This window comes from Anolis carolinensis, chromosome 3 (assembly GCF_035594765.1).
Source record: "Anolis carolinensis isolate JA03-04 chromosome 3, rAnoCar3.1.pri, whole genome shotgun sequence".
Lineage (NCBI taxonomy): Eukaryota > Metazoa > Chordata > Lepidosauria > Squamata > Dactyloidae > Anolis > Anolis carolinensis.
Genome location: NC_085843.1, coordinates 243,622,542 through 243,644,173, shown reverse-complemented (window position 1 = coordinate 243,644,173; position 21,632 = coordinate 243,622,542). Strand labels below are relative to the sequence as shown.

Sequence of the window (21,632 nt, the reverse complement as noted above, 5' to 3'; positions counted from 1 at the left end):
CATTGTCTGGTGGTGTTGGTGAGAAATTGTTGAAGTAGTGGTGGTATTTAATGTCTGTTGTATGGTTGTCTTTATGTATAGTATGCACACTGAAGTGGATTATATGGCAGTGTGGAGTCAAGATAATCCAGTTCAAAGCAGATAATATAAGATTCTAAATGGGTTATATAGCTGTGTGGAAGGGCCTTGAGTCTACACTGCCATATAATCCAGTTAAAATCTGATAATCTGTGGAAGAGGCCTAAGTGAGGCCTAACTGTGTCTGTCCCCTGGGCTGAGGAGGTTGCTAGGAGACCAAGTGGGCAGAACTTAGCCTTCAAACTGGCAGCAATTGGATAAAAACTATTATTCCTCTCCTTGTAATTAGGACTTTATTTTTCTTTTCTTTTTGCTGTATCAATCTAGAGCCGTGAATGATGGGTTGTGTTGTCAAATTTCGAGGTTGGGGGGCCTGTAGTTTTGTTGTTTTGTCCGCTGCCCTGATGCCATCACTCTTTTATATATATAGAAGATGTAACTGTAGGCTGTTTGTGAATCCAATGTAGTTGTGTAGAATCTGTATGTCTAATGTCATTCTTTGTGTAAAAGTTCTATAAAAGTTCTGATATACCCTCTCACACTGGAAATTGCAATAAAACAAACCTTTGTTTTAAAAAGTATTCATGACACCTGGACCTCATCAAAACACGTTAATTCCCAGGACCATGGGACAATCAGTAACTGGATTCGGCTTCATATTGGAGCAGTAGTAAACCAGCAAGGGCTACAGCATAACATCACCAGATAGGAGCTATCAACAAAGGTGACAGTCCTGGTAACAATGGTTTCCACGTCTTTGTAATAAAATCCTAATGCTCCTTTTCCCTTTGAGTAAATATTTAATTTTCAGAGGGAGAGAAGAAAATGGTACCTACATTTCTAACTCAGCAAGGGATACAGAGAAGTGAGAGAAGAGGGTTCCACAAGCACTACTGTGCATTTTTCTGGCACTCAGCATAGGATGGGGCTGGAAGACATGGCTGATACAGCTGCTTTTTTAATCCATCCTCAATAATCCTCTTGACTGTCCTGCAACCATTGTTTCAGAGTGCTCTGAGCTTCCCATCCAATTTCAAGATAACAACAGTACTAAATGTTATGCATGAAGTAACAGGAATTGTCAGTAGTAACAATTTTGCCACTTTGCATCCTATATGTAAAAGCAAAAGTTCTACAACTGTGAAAGGGACACAGAAATATCAAAAGAATACACCTGAGTTATGTGCCTCAGCTTCAAGCCAGCGAACACACAACCACCAATAAGAAAATGCACCATCAGCCTCACAATTCAGCTTGACATAGTGAAATCATAGCATATCTCCTATACAGAGAAAAATAAACAATGGCTATATGCTTCCTTGAAAGGGGGAGACACCAAATAAGGAACCTCAAGTAGATGGCCAAATCAGGCAAGGTACGCCTCCACCACTGAGGTGAAAGGAGAATCTGCCCAATAAGTGGATGGCGAATGTAAGCAACCTGTTTTGAAGAGCCACTCACTCTGTTATTGATTCTGCCAATCGTCTCAGAATGCCGTCATGCTGAATAATCTCCTTACTGTTGCGGAAGTCAGGTACTTTTAGCATATGGTGACTAAGCACATCTGCACCACGCTTCATGATTTCCACAGAAAACTTAATCTTATAGTTGTAAACGCCACAGATTGTCCCAGAACCCTTTTCACCAAGACTACACTCTGTTTCCTCCGATGACCTTGCCTCCATTTCCTTGCCACATTCTGCCTTCTCAGAAGGTACTGCAGGCGATGTAGGGGCAGTAGGAGAGGATAACCTGATTTCAGGACTATCTGGAGATAGCAGAAATGCCTCCGATTTCTGGGATATGGATGGAGATCTTGAAGAAATCTCTTCTGGAGTGCCTTCTGACTATGTAAAACAAAATTAAAAAGGGTTTAACTGATGTCCTAGTACATCAGTATCTGGGTCCTGTACACATGCATTGATAGAAATACTACTGAGTTGCTATGCAAAAAATATAAGGTTTTGAATATTTATTTATTTATTTATTTATTTACAGCATTTATATTCCGCCCTTCTCACCCCGAAGGGGACTCAGGGCGGATCACATTACACATATAGGCAAACATTCAATGCCTTTTAACATAGAACAAAGACAAACAAACATAGGCTCCAAGCCGGGCCTCGAACTCATGACCTCCTGGTCAGAGTGATTCATTGCAATGATTGATTGCAGCTGCTCTAGATTATGAACAGCTACTAGTAAATGATAGATATTCAGCTGCCCAAAGTGGAAATGGCCGGTCCTTATAAAAAGATGAACATGTACAACTTAGGATAGCAGCCAGGTACGTCAATACTGTGGACCTTTTCTACTACACGTAAAATTCCGCTTGAATGTGGAAGTACTGATCGTATTATATTATGAAAACTCAAACTGACAGAAGGGATTCTCAAGGAATTTATCCATGTAGAGTGGGAGAAGAGAAAATGCAGTCAATGAATAACACCAAAGCCTGTTTTATGGTCCCACAGGTTTAAGCACACAGTGTGTTAAGAATAATTTTAAACACATTTTACTTAAAATGGAAACCATATTCCGGGAAAGAGGGAGACAGGGCAATTTTATCATCTTTCTACCTTCTCCCAGGCTCCTTTAGGCAGAGGAGAACTCTTCTTTCAAATTGGACCCAATTTCTAATCAGTTTTTGTTAAAAGGCACGTCTTAGATCTAAAACAGCACAGATGGGGAACATGACAAAAATGCCCTTTCTACCCCCATCAAGGCATCAGGATGAATTTTGGATTTTAAAAAGATGAGGGTGGGGCATAGATCTCTCCACAAATCAGTGAGGAGCATGTATGGCCCTGGATCTAATGTAACTGTGTACTCTTAACGTCAAGCAAAGGAACAAATATTTGGGTCCACAGCATAGGACACAGTGCTCCAAATGCAGCCAAACCTCAGTTAACAAAGCAAATGAACTACTTCTTTAACAGACAATTTGGTACAAGAAGTAGAAATAGTATGGAAGGAATGGAAACAGGTCAGGTATATCTTGCATAAGGAAACAAAAATATTCTAAACCTTCTAGAGACTGCCAAGCAGTTCTTCCAAAATACACTGAGAGGTACTATAATTTTCTTTTTTCACCAGCCTCCAAAACCCATATATCTGTGCTTTTTTAACATGCTGGGAGTAGTCTGAAAAGGCAACTTTATCCATTCTCCCTCTGCTGTGCAGGCATGCTCAGTAAGGGATTTTGGAAGCAGCTGCTGTTTACCTTTTCTGTTGTAGGCAGACAAAGATAACTGCAATAGGATAAGCTAAAGAAGGTTCACAGACTGGATGAGCACCAAAAAAGACTTTGTTAAAAGAAGCTTCTGTCAGAGAATTTGTTAACTGAGATATGCCTGCATATAAAAATCTAATAAATTTTCTCTAACATTTCAAGCATCAAAAAGACATGTGTCTGCATGTCCTAACTAGGAAGAATGAAAACTGTTTTCAAATGAATAGGGAATTATGTAGGCTAGAAAAAAGAACCTTACCTGAGTACTGTAAAAAAAAAGCCAAGCTTTGCCTATTTTATTATCTATAAACCTGAAATATATCAGCTGTATATACAGAAAAGGAGAGAGAACTACACTCACAATTCATTTTGTGAGCCATTTCATATGAATTTTGTATTTGTGGCCAGTTGCCAATAACAGTCCAACACAATAATTTAAAATGTTGGCTTCCATCATAAACTTCAGGAGCAAACATGTCCAAGCTTGCTTCTACATTGCTCCATACACATTTCCTTGTTTACAAAGCCATTGTCCTCCCAACCCTGTTATACGCCTGCAAACCGTGGACTGTCTACAGATAGCACACTCAACTCCTAGAGCGTTTCCATCAGCATGGCCTCAGAAAAATCCTGCAAATCTCTTAGGAAGACAGGCAGACAAATGTCAGCGTGCTTGAGGAAGCAAAGACCACCAGCATTGAAGTGATGCTCCTATGCCATCAACTCCACTGGACTGGCCACGTTGTCCAAATGCCCGATCACCATCTCTCAAAGCAGTTACTCTACTCCCAACTCAAGAATGGGAAACGTAATGTTGGTGGGCAGGAGAAGAGATTTAAAGATGGGCTTAAAGCCAACCTTAAAAACTGTGGCATAGACACTGACAACTGGGAAGCCCTGGCCCTTGAGCACTCTAATTGGAGGACAGCTGTGACCAGCAGTGCTGTGGAGTTTGAAGAGGCACAAATGGAGGGCTTAAGGGGAAAACGTGCCAAGAAGAAGGCCCATCAAGCCAACCCTGACTGGGACCACCTTCCACCTAGAAAGCGATGTCTTCACTGCAGTAGAACATGCAGATCAAGAATAGGTCTCTTCAGCCACCTACAGACACAACCCCAAGACCCCACAGATGGAAGACAATCATCCTCCAACTACAAGGGATTGCCTAAGTAAGTAAGTAAGTAAGTACACATTCCCAGTATTCCACCTTACAGCAAGATACATTTTGAGACAATAAAATGGTCAAGTTATATCAAGTAAATAAAGTAGGATGTATCCAACTGGACTAACAACAACAACAATAACAACGAGTGGAGACACCTGCTAAGAGCAAAACTAGGTTGACTTTTTAACAAGTTTGGAAATTCCAATTAGTTCAAAACACAGCAACCAGACCCGTTACGGGACCACATAGGAGTGAGAATATTAAGCATATTGCACCCATATTAAAGATGTGTTTTTAATGATGTTGTGATCCACCTTGAGCCATGTGGAAAGGTGGGTAAGAAATTATTATCATCATTAACATTATCATTATTCATGTAAGGGAGAGTCTGGATCCAACTGTACAGTTTCAAAGCAAGTGCTTTAAAATGAAGCTAATATCAGGTGTTTCATGGAACTGTATTTCAAACTTACGGATTTATGAAGGACTGACCTCTTTCTGAATGGGGCTCCTTTCCGCAATATTGGCTTTAAATGACTGAACTGGGAAATAATGGATAATGCACATAGACAATGCTGATAACCCTTCATCACTGCATTTATTCACATCAGCTCCATTATCAAGAAGGAGGTTGATGATGTCATTGTGGAAATTCATCTGCACAAAAAATATGTAAATTATTTTCACATAAAGTATTTTTTTCTGAATGCTAGCTTTGTTTTTAAACCACAATTTGAGAAAAGCAGGAAAGTGTGGATTTGGCTTTGAAAGATGGATGTAGCCTACAGATAAGATTTCATTGTACTCAGTGGGAGACTAGTTCTTAATGTGCTGCTGGGAAACTTATCATCAATTTCTTTGAGCGACTACATTAAAATAAAGATAAAAGTTTTCACAGTGAATAAAAGAAAATTAAATCCAACCAATTTTGCCTTAAAGCAACATAAGCCACTGTAAGATTTGGAGTCTTACAGCAGCCGCAGCAAGGGCAGTATATCCATGTACATCTGCTATGTCTGGATGGGCCAGGCTGTCCCTAAGAATCTCATAAACTCTATCGTAGTCTCCTTCTTCTGATTTCTCAATCAATTCCTCAGAAGCACATTCTTTAGGACCTTTCTGTCCAAAACCACTCCGTTGACCTTCCAGAACAAGATTAACATCCCAGTCTACGTCCTTTTGACAATGCCTGTAAGTGAACAAAAACACAAGACAGTAAAACACTGTACGCCTTAGTGACTCTCCGTATACTGTATTTACTTGAGCATAATGTGCCGATTGTAATGAGTGCCTCAATTTTGAAGGTGCGCAGTGGGGGGGGGGGGGGGGGGAAGATTTGTTGTCTAATATAACGTGCAACTTCCCCTTGTCTGTCAGCCATTCAACTGCCCACCTCAGAACAGCTGACAGGCAAGGGGAAGCCCAACTTCCCAACTAAGGCCTCCTTCATAAGGTCTTCAAAACCAAAGGGAAGATTTTGAAAGTCTCTGAAGGGAGGGGGGCAGTTAGAATGTCATGCCCCTCAGCCAACCTAAACCTGATGGTTAGGCAGGTTTACAAATCTTTACAGACAATCTTACAGACAACAAATCTTTTCCCCCCACTGCACACCTCCAAAATTGAGGCACTCATTACAATTGACACATTATGCTCAAGTGATTGTAACATGCCATCGAAACTAATGCATGCCTCACTTTTGGCTATGTAATTTAGCCCAAAAAGGTGAGCATTAGAATCAAGTAAATATGGTAGTTCACAGCACCTCGGCATTCAAAGCCTAATCCTTCTCAGCTTCCAAGATCAGAAGGGATTTAGTCTCTTCAAGGTATTTATGTATATATTCATATTCCTAAGGATACTGATTTCCACAGAACCCATGTGTCAGATGGAATGATGGGCAGTTTTTCTTTTCCTCACCTGGTGCTACGTATCTGCATCTGGTCTAGCTCTCACTGAAGAGGTCTATCCGTCCCTAAGAAGTACAACTTCAGACTGCATGTACAGGTAGTCCCCAAGTCACAAACATCCGACTTATAAATGGGGAAAAGGGGTCCCTGCTGAAGCTTTATCGCCAATCCTTGTTTCCACAAGACAAATTTTTCAAAATCCAGTTCCCACAGGAAGAAAAAGTGAGGTGAAATCTTCTGAACACAGAGAACAAAACAAACACCACAGGGTGTTACCCTTCTCTATGCTATCCAAAGCTTGTGTATGTGTGTGTATTACTGCAGGTACACTTTTAAATGTACCTGTTCTGACTTACATACAAATTCAACTTAAGAACAAACTTACAGAACCGATCTTGTTTGTAATTTGGGGGCTACCTGTACAATTGAAATCACCTTTCCATACAAAAAATTCCCTCTGTACACAAAGACTACTGGAAAGGGAGGAGGCATTTAGTTAATCTTTTTCTTCAGTATGACAATTGTCTATATGTACAGGATTTTTTTAATATAAGTAAGATTCAGGTAAATAAGCTCCCACTTCAAATGGATGCATTCACAGCAATGAGGCCAGCCACTTCCTTCATGGAACCATAGAGCTGGAATAAACCACATGAGCTATCAAGTCCAACCCCCTGCCATGGATGAACACACAAACAAAACACTCCCAAAAGATGGGCATCCAACCTTCGTTTTCAAATTCACAAGGGAAGGATACTCCACCACACTCTGAAGCAGAGAGTTCCCCTCTTGAACCAGGAAGTTCTTCCTAATGTTCAAGTGGAATCTCCTTTCCTGTATTTGAAACCATTGCTCCGAGTCCTAGTCTCTAAAGCAGCAGAAAACAAGTCTGCCCTATCTTCCGTAGGGCATCCTTTCAAATATTTAAATATGGTAACATGTCTCCTCTCATAACTAAGGGGTTTTCTCTCTCTCAATCTCTGTTTCTTCTTGCTGTATTACTAGGGGACTTGTACCTGATGATTTGATAAGGATCAACAGAAATTATCTTTCCATTTGCATGCCTCTGCCCATATTCTTCCACAAGTCAATGTTGTGGTCTCCTGCAGGAAGGAAACAATTCTCCTAAAACTGGCCAGAGGAAGGGCAAACAGATACCTTTAGGGCACAAGTACCCAACTTCCATACAAGTTTTTAAAATAAGAATATATCAGTACCTGACAAGTATTATTACTGCCAATGTCAAGGGGTAAGAAGGTAAGCACAACTATGAATTGACACAGACATTTGGGCATATGTAAGGCTCGTAGTCTATAAACACAGGGGTTCCTTATAATTCAGAAACAGTTGGAAGTAACAGATGGGCACATATGGCGGAAGCTTTAAAAAACTCACTATAATCTGAGTAAGGTGTCAAGCTGAAAAGACGAAGAACAATAATACATAGGGAGCTCTATAAAACGTATAATTAATCATCTATTTCATCTCACCCACCAATACTTACCTATATTTATAGATGTGTTTCTGCATCTTGATAAGAAAAGGAGTTATATTGGTGATAGGCCAACGTTCTTCATAAGCCAACCATTTTCTTTTCTTAAAATACTGAAAATCAAACTCGTCCAGGAAGGTGTGAGTAAGTGGAAGGTGTTCTGCATCAATTGAGTATATGTACATGTCTTCAGGCAAAGTGTAGCTGTCGTCATTTAAAAGAAGACGCTTAAAGTTGTAGAAAAATGGGTCCTTTTCCTCAGTCAGATCCCACATTTTACCTCTGTCATCTGAAATATACTCCGTACTAGACTCAGCATCAAAATAAATGCTGAGTTCTGGAAAAGCTGAAAGAGTAAAATAACTAGGTATTTCTGTGCACAGTTTAATTAGGTGACTTCGATGCCACAAACCAACATCTTGAATATAATCTGGGTAGGTTTCAATCCCTGGTCCAAAGCGTTCATCAGTCTTATAAAGACCCTTTAATAAAACAGAAGAAAAACAAAAAGTATGAGTGAAAATTACAGAGTTTAGGTCAATTCACAAAATTTAGGTTCATGCTTTGCCAAGACAGAATTTAGAATTAAATGAATGCTGAGCATCAATCATTTGAAAACAGGAATGACACTGTTTTTGTTAATAGCCATTTCTGTCATTAGCAGTGTATGAAACCAAAATGCAATGTAATACAGGACTCACAACATTACAGAAATTTACAGCTAATCTTACTCCAATTCCCATTATGAATACTGTATGTGTTTCATAGACACAGTAAAGATATGGCACATATACTCAGAATGTTTCACATTTAAGGAATTCACAAAGAAGGGGACAATAGCATAATGCAGAAAAAGAACTGAGAGGTAAGTTTCAGAAATTTATACGAATAGTGTATATGTCAGTGGTTCTCAATCTGAGGCCGCCAGATGTTTTTGACCTACAACTCCTAGACATCCCAGCTAGTTTACCAGCTGTTAGGATTTCTGGGAGTTGAAGGCCAAAAACATCCGGGGACCCCAGGTTAAGAACCACTAGTATATGTTAACACAGGACTAGTCAACACCCAATTAATTCATTAGAATTAACACTAATCCATACTTTAGTATCACAAAAGTGAGCTGTAGCAAACCTGGGACTCCGTCCTCCTTAGGTACAAGGAGAAATTCAGAAGCGTTTGTTTCTGTTTTAAATTAACCTTTGTATGTCATGCTATTTGAACCTAATGGCTAATCTCATGTTTATGTCGAAAAAGAGTTTGTAAAATTGTTTTGCTCCAATTAACCATAGTTAAAATTTTGATCCAGGTGACATGCCAATCAAAAATCAAAATACCATGTTTCCCCAAAAATAAGACACTGTATTGCATTTATTTTTCCCCAAGAAGACACTATGGCTTTTTCAGGGGATGTCTTATTTTTATTAAGTATGATACAACAATCTGCATTTATGAGATGCTCTCTCTGGGCTCATTAGCAAACTGCTTGTTGAAGCTTTTCCCCTATACCATGGTGTTTATGTGGGGTGAGAGAGACCCAAAACTGTTGCTGGTTGGTGCTGGGGGAGAGAGACCCACAGTGCTATGTCTTCCTCTATTCCTCAGCTTGCAGCATGCACAGAACGAGCGGGACCTGACAAGGGGAGCCACATCTATCACTATGCATAGCCACACCTATGACTATGTCTTATTTTCGGGGTATGGCTTAGATTGCACAAATGCTTAGAAATCCTACTACGGCTTATTTTATGGGCATGTCTTATTTTGGGGGAAACTGGGTAGTAGCATCTGGGGTTGGAGTGGCAGGGAAGGGCCCACACAAGAACATGACTCGTTGTGGCTCATTGTTTTCACATACAATATATTAACATGTTTAATGTAAGATATGAACACAGTTAGACAGTTACAGACTAGCACAAATACCTGGCATTGCCCTCCTGCATTTCTCCCTTCTTTCTCTTCCTTCCTTCCCACTTTTTTCTTTATTCTGTCTCCCTTCTCCTTTCCTTGCCTTTTTTTTTGTCCTTCCATCCTTCCTTCCCTTCCCCTTTCTCCGTTCTCCAGCCCTAAGAGGAACTACCACACAATGCCTCCATAGCAAAGTGGCTTTTTGTGAGTGGCTCGCTCCTTCCTTCCTTCCGTCCTTCCTTCCTTCCTTCCTTCCTTCCTTCCTTCCTTCCTTCCTTCCTTCCCCTCAGACAAATGTCACCTTTCTTTCCCAGTGACATCACATAGAGTCATTTCATCAAGCAACACCCTTTATGGTACAGACAAGCAGGCAGACGGCTCAATGGACATACAAACATTAAAAATAAAGATATAGATTGAAGCTCAGTGAGACCCGTTATATAAATGTACTTCAACTTTTTTGTTTCAGCTTGCCTTTTTACATGAATTAACCATTTTTATAACAAGGAAAAGGCTCCATGTATAGGCAGCAGGCATTACCAACACTTTCACAGATGTTTCTAAGTACTGTGCACATTCTTTGTAGTTCAGGATATGGGTTCAATATTATTCTCAGGAGAAACAAAGTATAAATCAACAAACTTAGAAATAGTCTGACTTTTCAATTCAATATAAACAAAATTCTGGCACTTATATGAAACATCTGAACAAAAAAGACTATTTGTTGCACATACTTATTATATATTTTCTATGATAGCACTAGGGTGAACATATTGTAAATTACCTGAAATCTTTTCCCATCATTAAATTCCATTATCCCATAGCCTTCTTTACGACTAAGGTAAAATGACCCTGAAAATTTTGAGCCATCAGGCCAAAAGTAAACCCCTTTGCCATGACGATGATCTTTATAAAACTGCCCTACATATCTCTGTAATAAAGGAGAAAGAAAAATTATGCAGATGATAAATTTTAAATGTGTGAACCACAATAATAGCCTACCACAGAAGGAAATGGAAGTTTGTACTATTTGCAGTTATAAGAAAAATATGTTAAAATACAAATTTGTATTTAATAATGTCATTTTGCTAATGCCAATCTGTTTTGCTAAATTGGTTTTCAATCTTGTGTAAGTAATAAGCCCACTTTTCTTGCTTAAACCATTAGACAGACAATTATACAGAGTATTCTGACATTATTAGAATATGAGTTATACTAGTTTTTCTTCTATTAGTTATACAACTGCTAGGAAAAATAAGTGCAGGAGTCTCTTAACTGAGCATAGTATTTGTTCATCATATCACCTTATGGGCTCTACATTCCATAAACACCTGACCTAGTAACAAAAGTACAACAAATGATCCATCGGGTACATTATCTGAAAGGGTGAATTGATATAATGTAAACAATACAAATATTAAGTGCCTTGTCTGACCAAAGATCCTTGAAACCCAGTACAGCCAAGTAGTTCTCACCAAAAGGCCACAAACCATTCTCAAGTTGTTGTTCTCAAAAATATAATGCTTCCATGAAAGATCTACAGAGCCATCATGATAGGAAGACACTGATAGACCTTATCCTCTTTCAATAACATATCTAATCTTTTTTGATACTGTCTCAAGTATTTTCCTGCCAATACATATTTTAACAGGAAATTTCATAAATTCATTGGGCACTATGAGGAATATATTCATTTGCCAGACTTAAATATCCTGACAATGAGTTTCAACTGATGCTCTAATGTCTTGAGAGGAGAACAACTGCTCTCTCTATCCACTCTTCTTACTTTCATTTTTCATGTTTTATAAAACTATCGATATTTTGTTACCTTTTGCATAACAGTCCTAAGATCATGATAGGAACTAAAGGGACATGTCTTGATAGTACAATATGAACACATACGAAGAAGTGTTATGATTCACATGTGAGATATATTAATTATCCAATACATAAAAATAATATTTAACTACAAATCACAGTGTAAGCTACTCTGATAACTATGAATTGAAACTGAACTATGGTTTGTAGGGATGATAGCCCACCTAATTTGTGAATTATATTAAACTATAGTGACTAATTGAAGATATGAGGGAGCAAAAAGCCAAAAGGATTGCTCAAGATCTGAACCTGGATTTAGCCATCCCAAGAGCCCAGTGTGTGAAATGACCTCTCTTCCTCTCACACACATACACAAATAAATACGTACCCTAACACACACCCAAAACTATTTCTAAAAGGTTTAACCAAGTGTCCTCATGATTTCTAAATATGTCTAAGATACAGAATAACATGTTTACAGTTTTCTCCATCCAAAAACAATCATTCTCCCACTATAGTTATCCTCCAGAGCCAGTAACCCTACAGAGTAGCATCCTTTGGAGGTACAAAAGTAAAAATCAGACATGTGTCCACACATACATATGCAGATTTCTTTACATAATGCCTTCTAGATCTCCACTTCCTGCTCCATAAACAGGAAATAGAAATATTTTGTGGAGATTTTCAGAGAAATATAACAGGTAAAGGACAGGTCACAATAAAGTACACATATATGCCACAGAACCTTCATAAAGAATGTGTGGAAAGAAATAAAGAATGGATTTAACCAATATTTTCAAGACAGTTTGAACACGGTAGTATTCATCTGTGAGTCAGTAAGCTTAATCCACATGCCTTCATCCAGGGGAAATGACGGCACAGAACTTATTGAGCGTTATAACATTTAATAAAAATGGAATATATTGAGGATAAAGTTCAAACAAAGCTAGTATCCTTCCTCAAGCCAGGATTTGCAATCTTGAAACATTTCATTAACATTAGATTTATTACTGCGAATAACTTTTTATTGCATATCAGAAACACTGGATGAATTCAAACATGTCCTATTATAGCAATGCTTTTATTACATTGTGTTTTAGTAAACATTGTTGAGCACAAACAAGGAAATTGAAATAATCTGTTTGTAGAAGGAATAAATAGAATATACCATATGTTTGCTCATGATACACGTTTGTGACTATCACACGCACATTCTCCTCTCACACTGGAAAAATACCAGTCAATAAAGACAATCTAGATTTAAATCCCCTACAAGCAAAAGCAGTACTGTAAACAAACTCATGTTCCACCATCTTCAGTACAGGTTTTCAAATCAATAGGAGGGGAAGAAAGGGAGAGGGAGATCTCTATCTATCTATCTATCTATCTATCTATCTCAATCACTAGGCACTGGAACTATTAGCAACTTCAAAGTCTAGGGCAGAGTCGCCTTTTAACAAACATGCAAGCCATCAAGTGGCTTTTTAGAAACCCCTCAATTACTTGCTGTCCAGTCCATGATCTATGACAAACCAGGCAAGTTTTCAAGAGAACATTATGCAAAAGGTGGCACCAAATATTGTAACAATGCATCCTCAAACAAACAGCATTGACAGTTCTATCTGCACTAAACTGTTGTGGAGGAACTGAATTTAAACACATGTGAAGATTAAGGCATAATTTATATTAAAATGGTTTTAAAGCATTAAACTAAATGGTTTTTGCAATAGATCAGTTTCTTTATTCACCTAAGTCCTGAGGATGATCATTTAACATAATTTACTATTACTTTACTGTTCACATTTAAAGGAGAAAAGGACTTTTAGGATTTAAAGGTGTTAGAATTTAAAGGAGAACATCTTTATATTGTGGTTAGCTTATGACTAAATAATGGAAATAATTGATTTCAGTTATAGAAAAGGCATTCATGCAATGGCATCAGAATAAGACAATGGATGTTAGTTCTAATGCTTAAATATAATTTTAAGGAGAATAAGAGTTTGGAAAAATGTAATCTTAAAAAAATAGAATTAATTATTACCTGTTTGAATGCATCTCCCTTTATGAGCCAGGTAGAACACTAAAATCTGCCAGGGAGGTCCTGTTCTCGGTCCTGCCGCCTTTGCAGATGCAATTGATGGGGACGAGAGACTGGGCCTTCTCAGTGGTTGTCCCTCGGCTGTGGAACTCCCTCCCCAGTGAAATTAGATCGGCCCCCTCCCTCTTAGCCTTTAGGAAACAACTTAAGACTTAGTTGTTCAAGCAGGCATTTGATGAAAAACAGAAATATGGAAATATGGAAGTAGCTAAAGATACTCCGGAATCTATGCAAGGTTCTATGTTTTATGCTGGGTATGTGATTGCTGTTATAGTGTTATAGTTTTAATGGTTTTAATCTATTGTTATATGTTGTCGATTTGATATGTGATGTTTTATGCATGTAAGGCATTGACTTTTGCCACTGATTATGTTGTGAACCACTCTGAGTCCCCCCAGAACTGAGAAAAGCGATATATAAATGCAATAAATAAATAAATAAATAAATAATATCATTAATTAAATCACGAATGGATAAATGTTAACACTAATTTATTACTTCTCGGTAGGATAGTATGGCAAATTATCTTTTATATGTGTACTAAAAAATTGATAACTTATAGAAAGAAACACATTTTTGTTTAGTGTTTTTTTAAAAGATGGAGGAGGCTTGGCAGTGATAAGGATTTAGTTATAGCAGGTGCAGAAAAGACTGAAAGCCATTTTTACTTTTTACTTTATTCTTTCGTCCTTCTCTTTTTTCTTTCTTTGTTTTTCAATTTTTTTGAATTTATCATATAGTATGCAAATTGTTTTTCCTTTTATACTTATATTCTATATTGTATAATGCTCATTTAAAAATAATTAAGCATATGAAACAGGAAGTATGATAAGAGTTATTTTTCAGTGAAAGATGTGAAGCAGTTTAGCCCATCTCATCATCACTGAATGTCAAAAGGTCTGCTTATTAGCCTTACAGGATGTATCTTAGCATAACTTGCTGGTTGACTCAAATCCCTCCAAACAATAAGTACTATGTACTTTTAAATAAACGAAATGTCTTATCAACAGTAAATAGCAGTAATATCACACCAACTGAGACAAAATTCAGAAAACAGTATTATATGTACTTTAAGTAGCAATTCACAGTTAATTCAAAATGACACAGATCGTCTCACCAATTCTGGACTACCAGCATTGCCTATAGGTAGCTTTTGGGACTTTCATTTCAAGCATATGCATTTAAAGCCTGAAACTTCATACACATTTACTGAGAAGTAAATCAACAAGACTTACTTCTGAGTAAATGATGATGCCAATAATAAAGAAAGAAGCCAATAATTACAGTGCTCTGGAATGTGAAAACATATTTTAAATATTAAGACAGTTTACCTCTCCATTGTCCCAATCAAATTCTCCATACCCAAGTTTTAGATCAAACGCAAATTCTCCTTTATAGCTGGAACCATCTGGCCACTCTTGAACACCAGTTTTATATTCGATCTGATTGTTGTTCACATCATCTTCTCCAAATATATACTCCTGTTCATTACTTTCTTCTTCATAATCTTTTGTCTCTCTTTCTCCGTCACCTTCATAACCAAGAGCAGACTCTGATTCAACGTGCATTTGAGTTTCTCCATGGGAGAAGTTATCGTGTTGCAAAATATCTTCTGTTCCATCTTTGTTCACTCTAAAATAATAAACAGGAAGAGTGAGTGTCTCTTTGCCAAATGTAAATAATGCGACATTAGCTCCATACGCACACAAGGAAGTCCCATTTATTTCAAAGTTATTTTTAATTATTAGAATATTTATAAGCTGCCTTTAGTGCAAAGCCTTTCAAAACAGTATACAACAGTTTCTAAAAAGATAAAGACAATAAAAGTAAAACTAAGAATTCAACAATGAACAATCTCAGCAATATCCAAATTTAGTTTCATGCAATGGTTAGCCACCATTTGGTAGCCAAACTTATAGATCTGTGAGGCAGGGTTACCTTTTTTTCTCTCCGTCTTGGTGTTCAATGTGCTCTGGCAGGGATTTTGAGACTGTTTAATGTGTCTGTTGTAGGTGAACACACACGGCAAGGTCAATTGGAAGAGAATACCATTTGACCTAGCTCAAACTTGTACTGCATTGTTTACTGAAGACACAACACTACAACTTTATACTGCAGTCTGTGCTTCTCCTGCCTTCCGTCATCATCTTCCCAGTGCTAATGCTAGCAAAACCTTTCAGCTATAAAAAGGAAGAATGGGCCAAACCAAGAGGTAAAGTCTGTTTGTTAGAGGCTTTGTTTAACCTGTACTTCCAAGCTATGCATCTGTTAATTTAAGTGAGGCATAATTTCTTCCAAGGCAGATAGTCTACTCAATTTCTGGTCTTAAGAATCACCAATTCATCTTATCAACTTCAGTTCATTGCCCACTATACATCCTATTACAGCATGCAGGCACTATTCCAGCACTCACTCAGCCCTCGGCCAGCTCTCAAGACAAGGAGAACTAGAGCTGGATGTCATCAGCATACAAATGACACTGATTCCTCAGCCCCAATCTTCTAATTTCTCCTAGAGTTGTGCATAAAGAAAAAAAAACCTTCCACATCACCTATTATGACATCCCCAGCAGCCTCATACAGATACTGAACACCATGAGAAACAAGAAGGAACACAGTATCAAAAGCTGATGAGAAATCCAGAAAACAACAGAAGAGCAGCACCCAACCACTCATCTTTCACCCCAAATAGAAAATCAATCAGAGCTACTAAGGCCATTTAAGTGCTGTGCTCTGGTCTGAAAGAAGTCCAGATGATCCAGAGTTCCCAAGTCTGAAGCACATTGCCCAAAAAAAGCAATATTAGCATTATGGTCTTGGGTCTCACATACCACTAAGTCCAAGGATATTTCTTCAGGACCATGGCTTCTTTCAAGGCGACATCTTCTCCTCCTAACAAAATGCATTTATTACCTCCTGAACTAATTTTATCGGCCAAAATGCATAAAATTCAAGCTTACAGGTAGCGGATCAAACTATTTCAAGCATGGGGTTGCTGTGATTTTTCCGAACTATATGGCCATATTCCAGAAGCATTCTCTCCTGACTTTTCGCCCACATCTATGGCAGGCATCCCCGGAGATTGTGAGGTCTCTTGGAAACTAGGCAAGTGGGGTTTATATATCTGTGGAATATACAGGGTGGGGGAAAAGAACTCTTGTCTGTTTGAGGCAAGTGTGAATGTTGCAGTTGGCCACCTTGGTTAGCATTGAATGGCCTTGCAGCTTCAAAGCCTGGCTGCTTCCTGCCTGGGGGAATCCTTTGTTGGGTAGTGTTAGCTGACCCTGATTGTTTAATGTGTGGAATTCCTCTGTTTTCTGAGTGTTGTTCTTTATTTACTGTCCTGATTTTAGAGTTTTTTTAATACTGGTAGCTAGATTTTATTCATTTTCATGTTTTCCTCCTTTTCAAAATGAATAAAATCTGGCTACCAGTTTTTTTGGTACCAGAGGGAGGGAGGGAGCTATTTCACAAACATTAATGAAGACCCAACCATTATCCATTAGCACAGACTGATATAGATATAGCCCATACGTTACAGAAATGGTCTAACCAGAAACTATTGCCATAATGTGCATGCTATAATGAGACAGAGCATAACATCATCAGACCACTGAGTGATAGAAAATGAATGTTCATCTTTCCATGGAGTGCACATTCTTAGCAACTATAAGGCCTTGGAGCCTGTCCATGTAAATCCACATTGAAGGACTAATCACTGCATGAACATATGTAAGGGGAAAAGATTTTTCTTAGACAAATGGTTATGAATTGCAACTGTCAAGTCAAGGAAAGCCATTACAAAGCACAACTATATCATATGACTCGGAAAATCTTTATCCATGTTATATCATCAACATCTGGCTGAACTAGCCAGCTTTTCCCTAAAATATATTGTGGCATTAAACATGCCAAAAATACCATTTTTTGTTAAAACAGTATACATTTTGAACCTACAGAAACAAGGCATACAGAATCTTAAACAGTGGTTCATCTTATGGGACAATCTACTTCTTTATTCCATTTAAAGCCTAAGTCCTGAAAGCCAAATTGGCAACACTCCAGCAAACATCCATATACTGTATACCTATTGTTGATTTCTCTAAACATTCAATTAATTTTTCCAGGAATATGTAAATCACTACTTTACATATCAAAATATTTTTCTATGTCTTTGACTTATTTTATGTATGCTTTTATTCCCTCATTTTCTGCCAGAAAATTAGAGATATATCTATATCAGACAACCCTTCAATTGACAATTAGAAACTAAACAATGCAAAAAAACAAAACAAAAACAAACAAAAAAACACCAATCCGTCTATATCAACTTAGATATCTATCTAAGTAGAAAAATCTTCACCAGAAATAGAAGGAAGTGGTTGCCTATTTTTGCAGATAGTTTCAAAGGTATGCATCATACTTCCATACTTGGAACTTTGGATGTACGAGCCGCAATCATAACATATTGCATAAAGTGCTTTGTCAAGCTGGTCATGTAAGACAATGCCATACGTAGCACGCACTCATTGCCATTGTGCAAGAATGTTACATATTTGTCTGCTACTCAATCAATTAGGAAGGTATTCATGGAATTTTATTTTGGTAGTGCAAAATGCAAGAAATAGACTACTGGCCAGAACACCATATAAAAACCAGATTAATGCTGGGTTTTCCGTGTCAGGAGCAACTTGAGAAACTGCAAGTTGCTTCTGGTGTGAAAGAACTGGCCGTCTGCAAGAACACCCAGATGTTTTGATATTTTACCATTCTTGTGGAAGGATTCTCTCATGTCCCCGCATGGAGAGCTGGAGCTGATAGAGGAAGCTCATTCATGCTTTCCTCGGGTTGGATTTGAACCGGCAACCTTCAGGTCAGCAACCCAAGTCATCAGTCATGCTGGCACAAGGGTTTAACCCACTGCGTCGCTGAGGGCTCCAGTGCTGGGTATAAAGGCATTTGTACTGCCTGACAATATGCTTGCTATATGAATTCAAATGTCATTACCAAGATACTGATAACTACACTAAGGGTCCTTCCAGATAGGCCCTACACCCCAGGATCTGATCCCAGGTTTTCTATTTATCCCAGATTTTCTGGCAGTGTGGACTCATATAATCCAAAAAACCTGGGATCAGATCCTGGTATATAGGGCCTGTCTGGAAGGACCCTTAAAGCTCTTGATATAATCCATGCATATACCTGCCCAGGAAGACCCTCTATGACATCCTTCATTCAAGGTCAATCCACTTTTGGGAGAACATGGAAGAGGGCCATAACTTTTTCCTTGGAGTCTCCTGTCTTTATAGTGCTAAGTAAAAACAGTTTCTCACTAAGGCCTTTGGGACTTGATGGTTTTTCTGAGAGTCCTTATGTGTAAATAATTTCAAATCAATTAGCTTAATCTATTTAACTAGTTTTAATCTGTCTTTTTAAACAACTTGGAATTGTTTAATATCTCATTTGACTTTTAAGATCATTGTTACTGATTACATTAGGGTGATTTTATTCCACACTGCCCTGAGACCTTCAGATATGGTAAAGATTTCCCCTTGACATTAAATCTAGTCACGTCTGACTCTGGGGGTTGGTGCTCATCTCCATTTCTAAGCCAAAGAGCCAGTATTGTCCGTAGACACCTTCAAGGTCATGTGGCTGGCATTACCTTCCTGCCGGAGCGGTACCTATTGATCTACTCACATTTGCCTGTTTTCAAACTGCTAGGTGGCGCATTGGGTTAAACCACTGAGCTGCTGAACTTGCTGACCGAAAGGTCAGCGGTTCGAATCCAGGGAAAAGAATGAGCGCTCGCTGTTAGCCCCAGCTTCTGCCAACCTAGCAGTTGGAAAACATGCAAATGTGAGGTACTGCTCGGACGGGAAGGTAACGGCGCTCCATGCAGTCATGTCGGCCACATGAGAGGTGTCTATGGACAACGCTGGCTCTTTGGCTTAGAAATGGAGATGAGCACCAACCCCAAGTCGGACACGACTAGACTTAATGTCAGGGGAAAACCTTTACCTTTAGGTTGGCAGAAGTTGGGGCTAACAGCAGGAGCTCACCCCATTCCCCAGATTCGAACCGCCAACCTTTGGTCAGCAAGTTCAGCACCTCAGCAGTTTAAATATAAATATATTTTAATTAATAAAATTAATGGGTGCATCTACACCAGGCATGGGCAAACTTGGGCCCTCCAGTTTGGCCTCACTTGAACTGCCATGTTATCTTGGGAGTTCTAGTTTGACAAGGTCTTTAGACTGCTGGTGTTTCACCAAACCTCAACTCCCAGGATTCCATAGCATGGCAGTTAGTATCAAGCTGGCTTCCTGGAAAATGTAGCTCCACCCCTCCAACATGCTGCCCTCCTTCCCCCGGAGGCTCCACCCACCGAAGGGCCGACTGAACGGCCTCCATGCGGCCTGAGGGCACTCCGGCTCAACGCGTGGGATCTTCCAAACTGCCTCCAAAGGGTTGCGGAGAGGGAACACGCAACAGATGAGCAGACTCAAAGAGTGCGGCCGGCCTACACCAAAAGCACATGCGCGGTGGAGGGGCGACTCCGGACGACTCCACTACTTCTTTGCCTACTTCGGCTGCACCGCATCAGAGTCGCCATAGAAACCGGGGCGTGGTTTTGTGAGGTGTGGGCGGGACGACTTTTCTCCCCGCCTCAAAAAACTTTTGGTTGGGCGTTTTCCTTGTCCATCACTCACCTTCTCTCCAATGGGGGACTTTCTGTGTATATTTCTTAAGACTGTAAACAACTTTGTTACCCACAATAGTGACAACTTAGCAGTTCGTTTCTTTTGCCACTCTCAATGGTAATACAATAGTGTCTCACTTATCCAACATAAACGGGCCGGCAGAATGTTGGATAAGCGAATATTTATTTATTTATTTATTTGACTTATATACCGCTACTCCCAGTTTGGCTCGGAGCGGTTTACAGAAATAGATTAAAACAATACACTTAGCTTTGGATAATACTTATCCACTTATACTTATCCACTTATATGTTGGATAATAAGGAGGGATTAAGGAAAAGCCTATTGAACATCAAATTAGGTTATTTTACAAATTAAGCACCAAAACATCCTGTTAGACAACAAATTTGACAGAAAAAGTAGTTCAGTACTCAGTAATGCTATGTAGTAATTACTGTATTTACGAATTTAGCACCAAAATATCATGATGTATTGAAAACACTGACTACAAAAATGCTTTGGCTAATCCAGAACGTTGGATAAGCGAATGTATGTTGGATAAGTGAGATTCTACTGTACAAGTTTTGGCTTAATTATGAATTCTTTTGTCCTTGTTCTTATGGCTCAACACTGCTGCTTTCATTTTTATGAAGAACCTACATTTGCAATAACAAATCAGCCTCCTGCATATGAGTTGTTGATGTTCTTTAAAGGCTATATTTGCCAAATATATCCAATGCTGAGAATCCCTATCCTATAGGATTTTCTGGAAGTGCTGCAGAGCCTTGCAATAGATTTAGCATTGAACTATATCTCTGGAGAATGAAATTTGAAACTCCAGCCCCATCTACACTGCCATATAATCCAGTTTCTGAATCCAGATTATCTTCTTTGAACTGGATTATATGGTAGGGTAGACTCATACAACCCAGTTCAATGCAGGTAATCTGGATTCAGAAACTGGATTATATGGCAGTGTAGATCCAGCCTCCATTTGTCCATTGGGAGATCATTGACAGGACATGTGTCAAACTCAAGGCTTGCAAGACAAATTTGGCTCTCCATGTCATTTTATGTGTCTTTTCAGATGCTGCCCTCCAAGTACTTTATTCTTCATCATGAAACCTCAGGACTTAAGCTGATGGGAGTTGTGAAACAGCTGCATCTGGAAGGCTGAAATTTGTTTTGTTTAGTCAGGATAATGGGCTTAAATTTAGATACAAGGTTTGTGGTT

The 21,632-nt window shown here is 38.8% G+C and overlaps 1 protein-coding gene across 3 annotated transcripts in view; it reads right to left on the bottom strand.

Annotated features, from left to right (window-relative positions):
- Positions 1-20,315, bottom strand: part of ankmy1 (ankyrin repeat and MYND domain containing 1) — a 52,445-nt gene extending 32,130 nt beyond the window's left edge. The window contains exons 1-7 of one of the 3 annotated variants that reach the window (XM_062976531.1): positions 20,083-20,315; positions 15,027-15,327; positions 10,564-10,710; positions 7,887-8,356; positions 5,448-5,664; positions 4,968-5,132; positions 1,540-1,925 (exon numbers count right to left, since the gene is read on the bottom strand). In XM_062976531.1, coding sequence (XP_062832601.1) covers positions 1,540-1,925; positions 4,968-5,132; positions 5,448-5,664; positions 7,887-8,356; positions 10,564-10,710; positions 15,027-15,327; positions 20,083-20,108 — 1,712 coding nt within the window. In that variant the 5' untranslated portion in view covers positions 20,109-20,315. The remainder of the gene's footprint in view (positions 1-1,539; positions 1,926-4,967; positions 5,133-5,447; positions 5,665-7,886; positions 8,357-10,563; positions 10,711-15,026; positions 15,328-20,082) is intronic. The other 2 variants (XM_062976530.1, XM_008106318.3) reach the window with 2 other exon arrangements.
- Between the last annotated feature and the right edge of the window lie 1,317 nt (positions 20,316-21,632).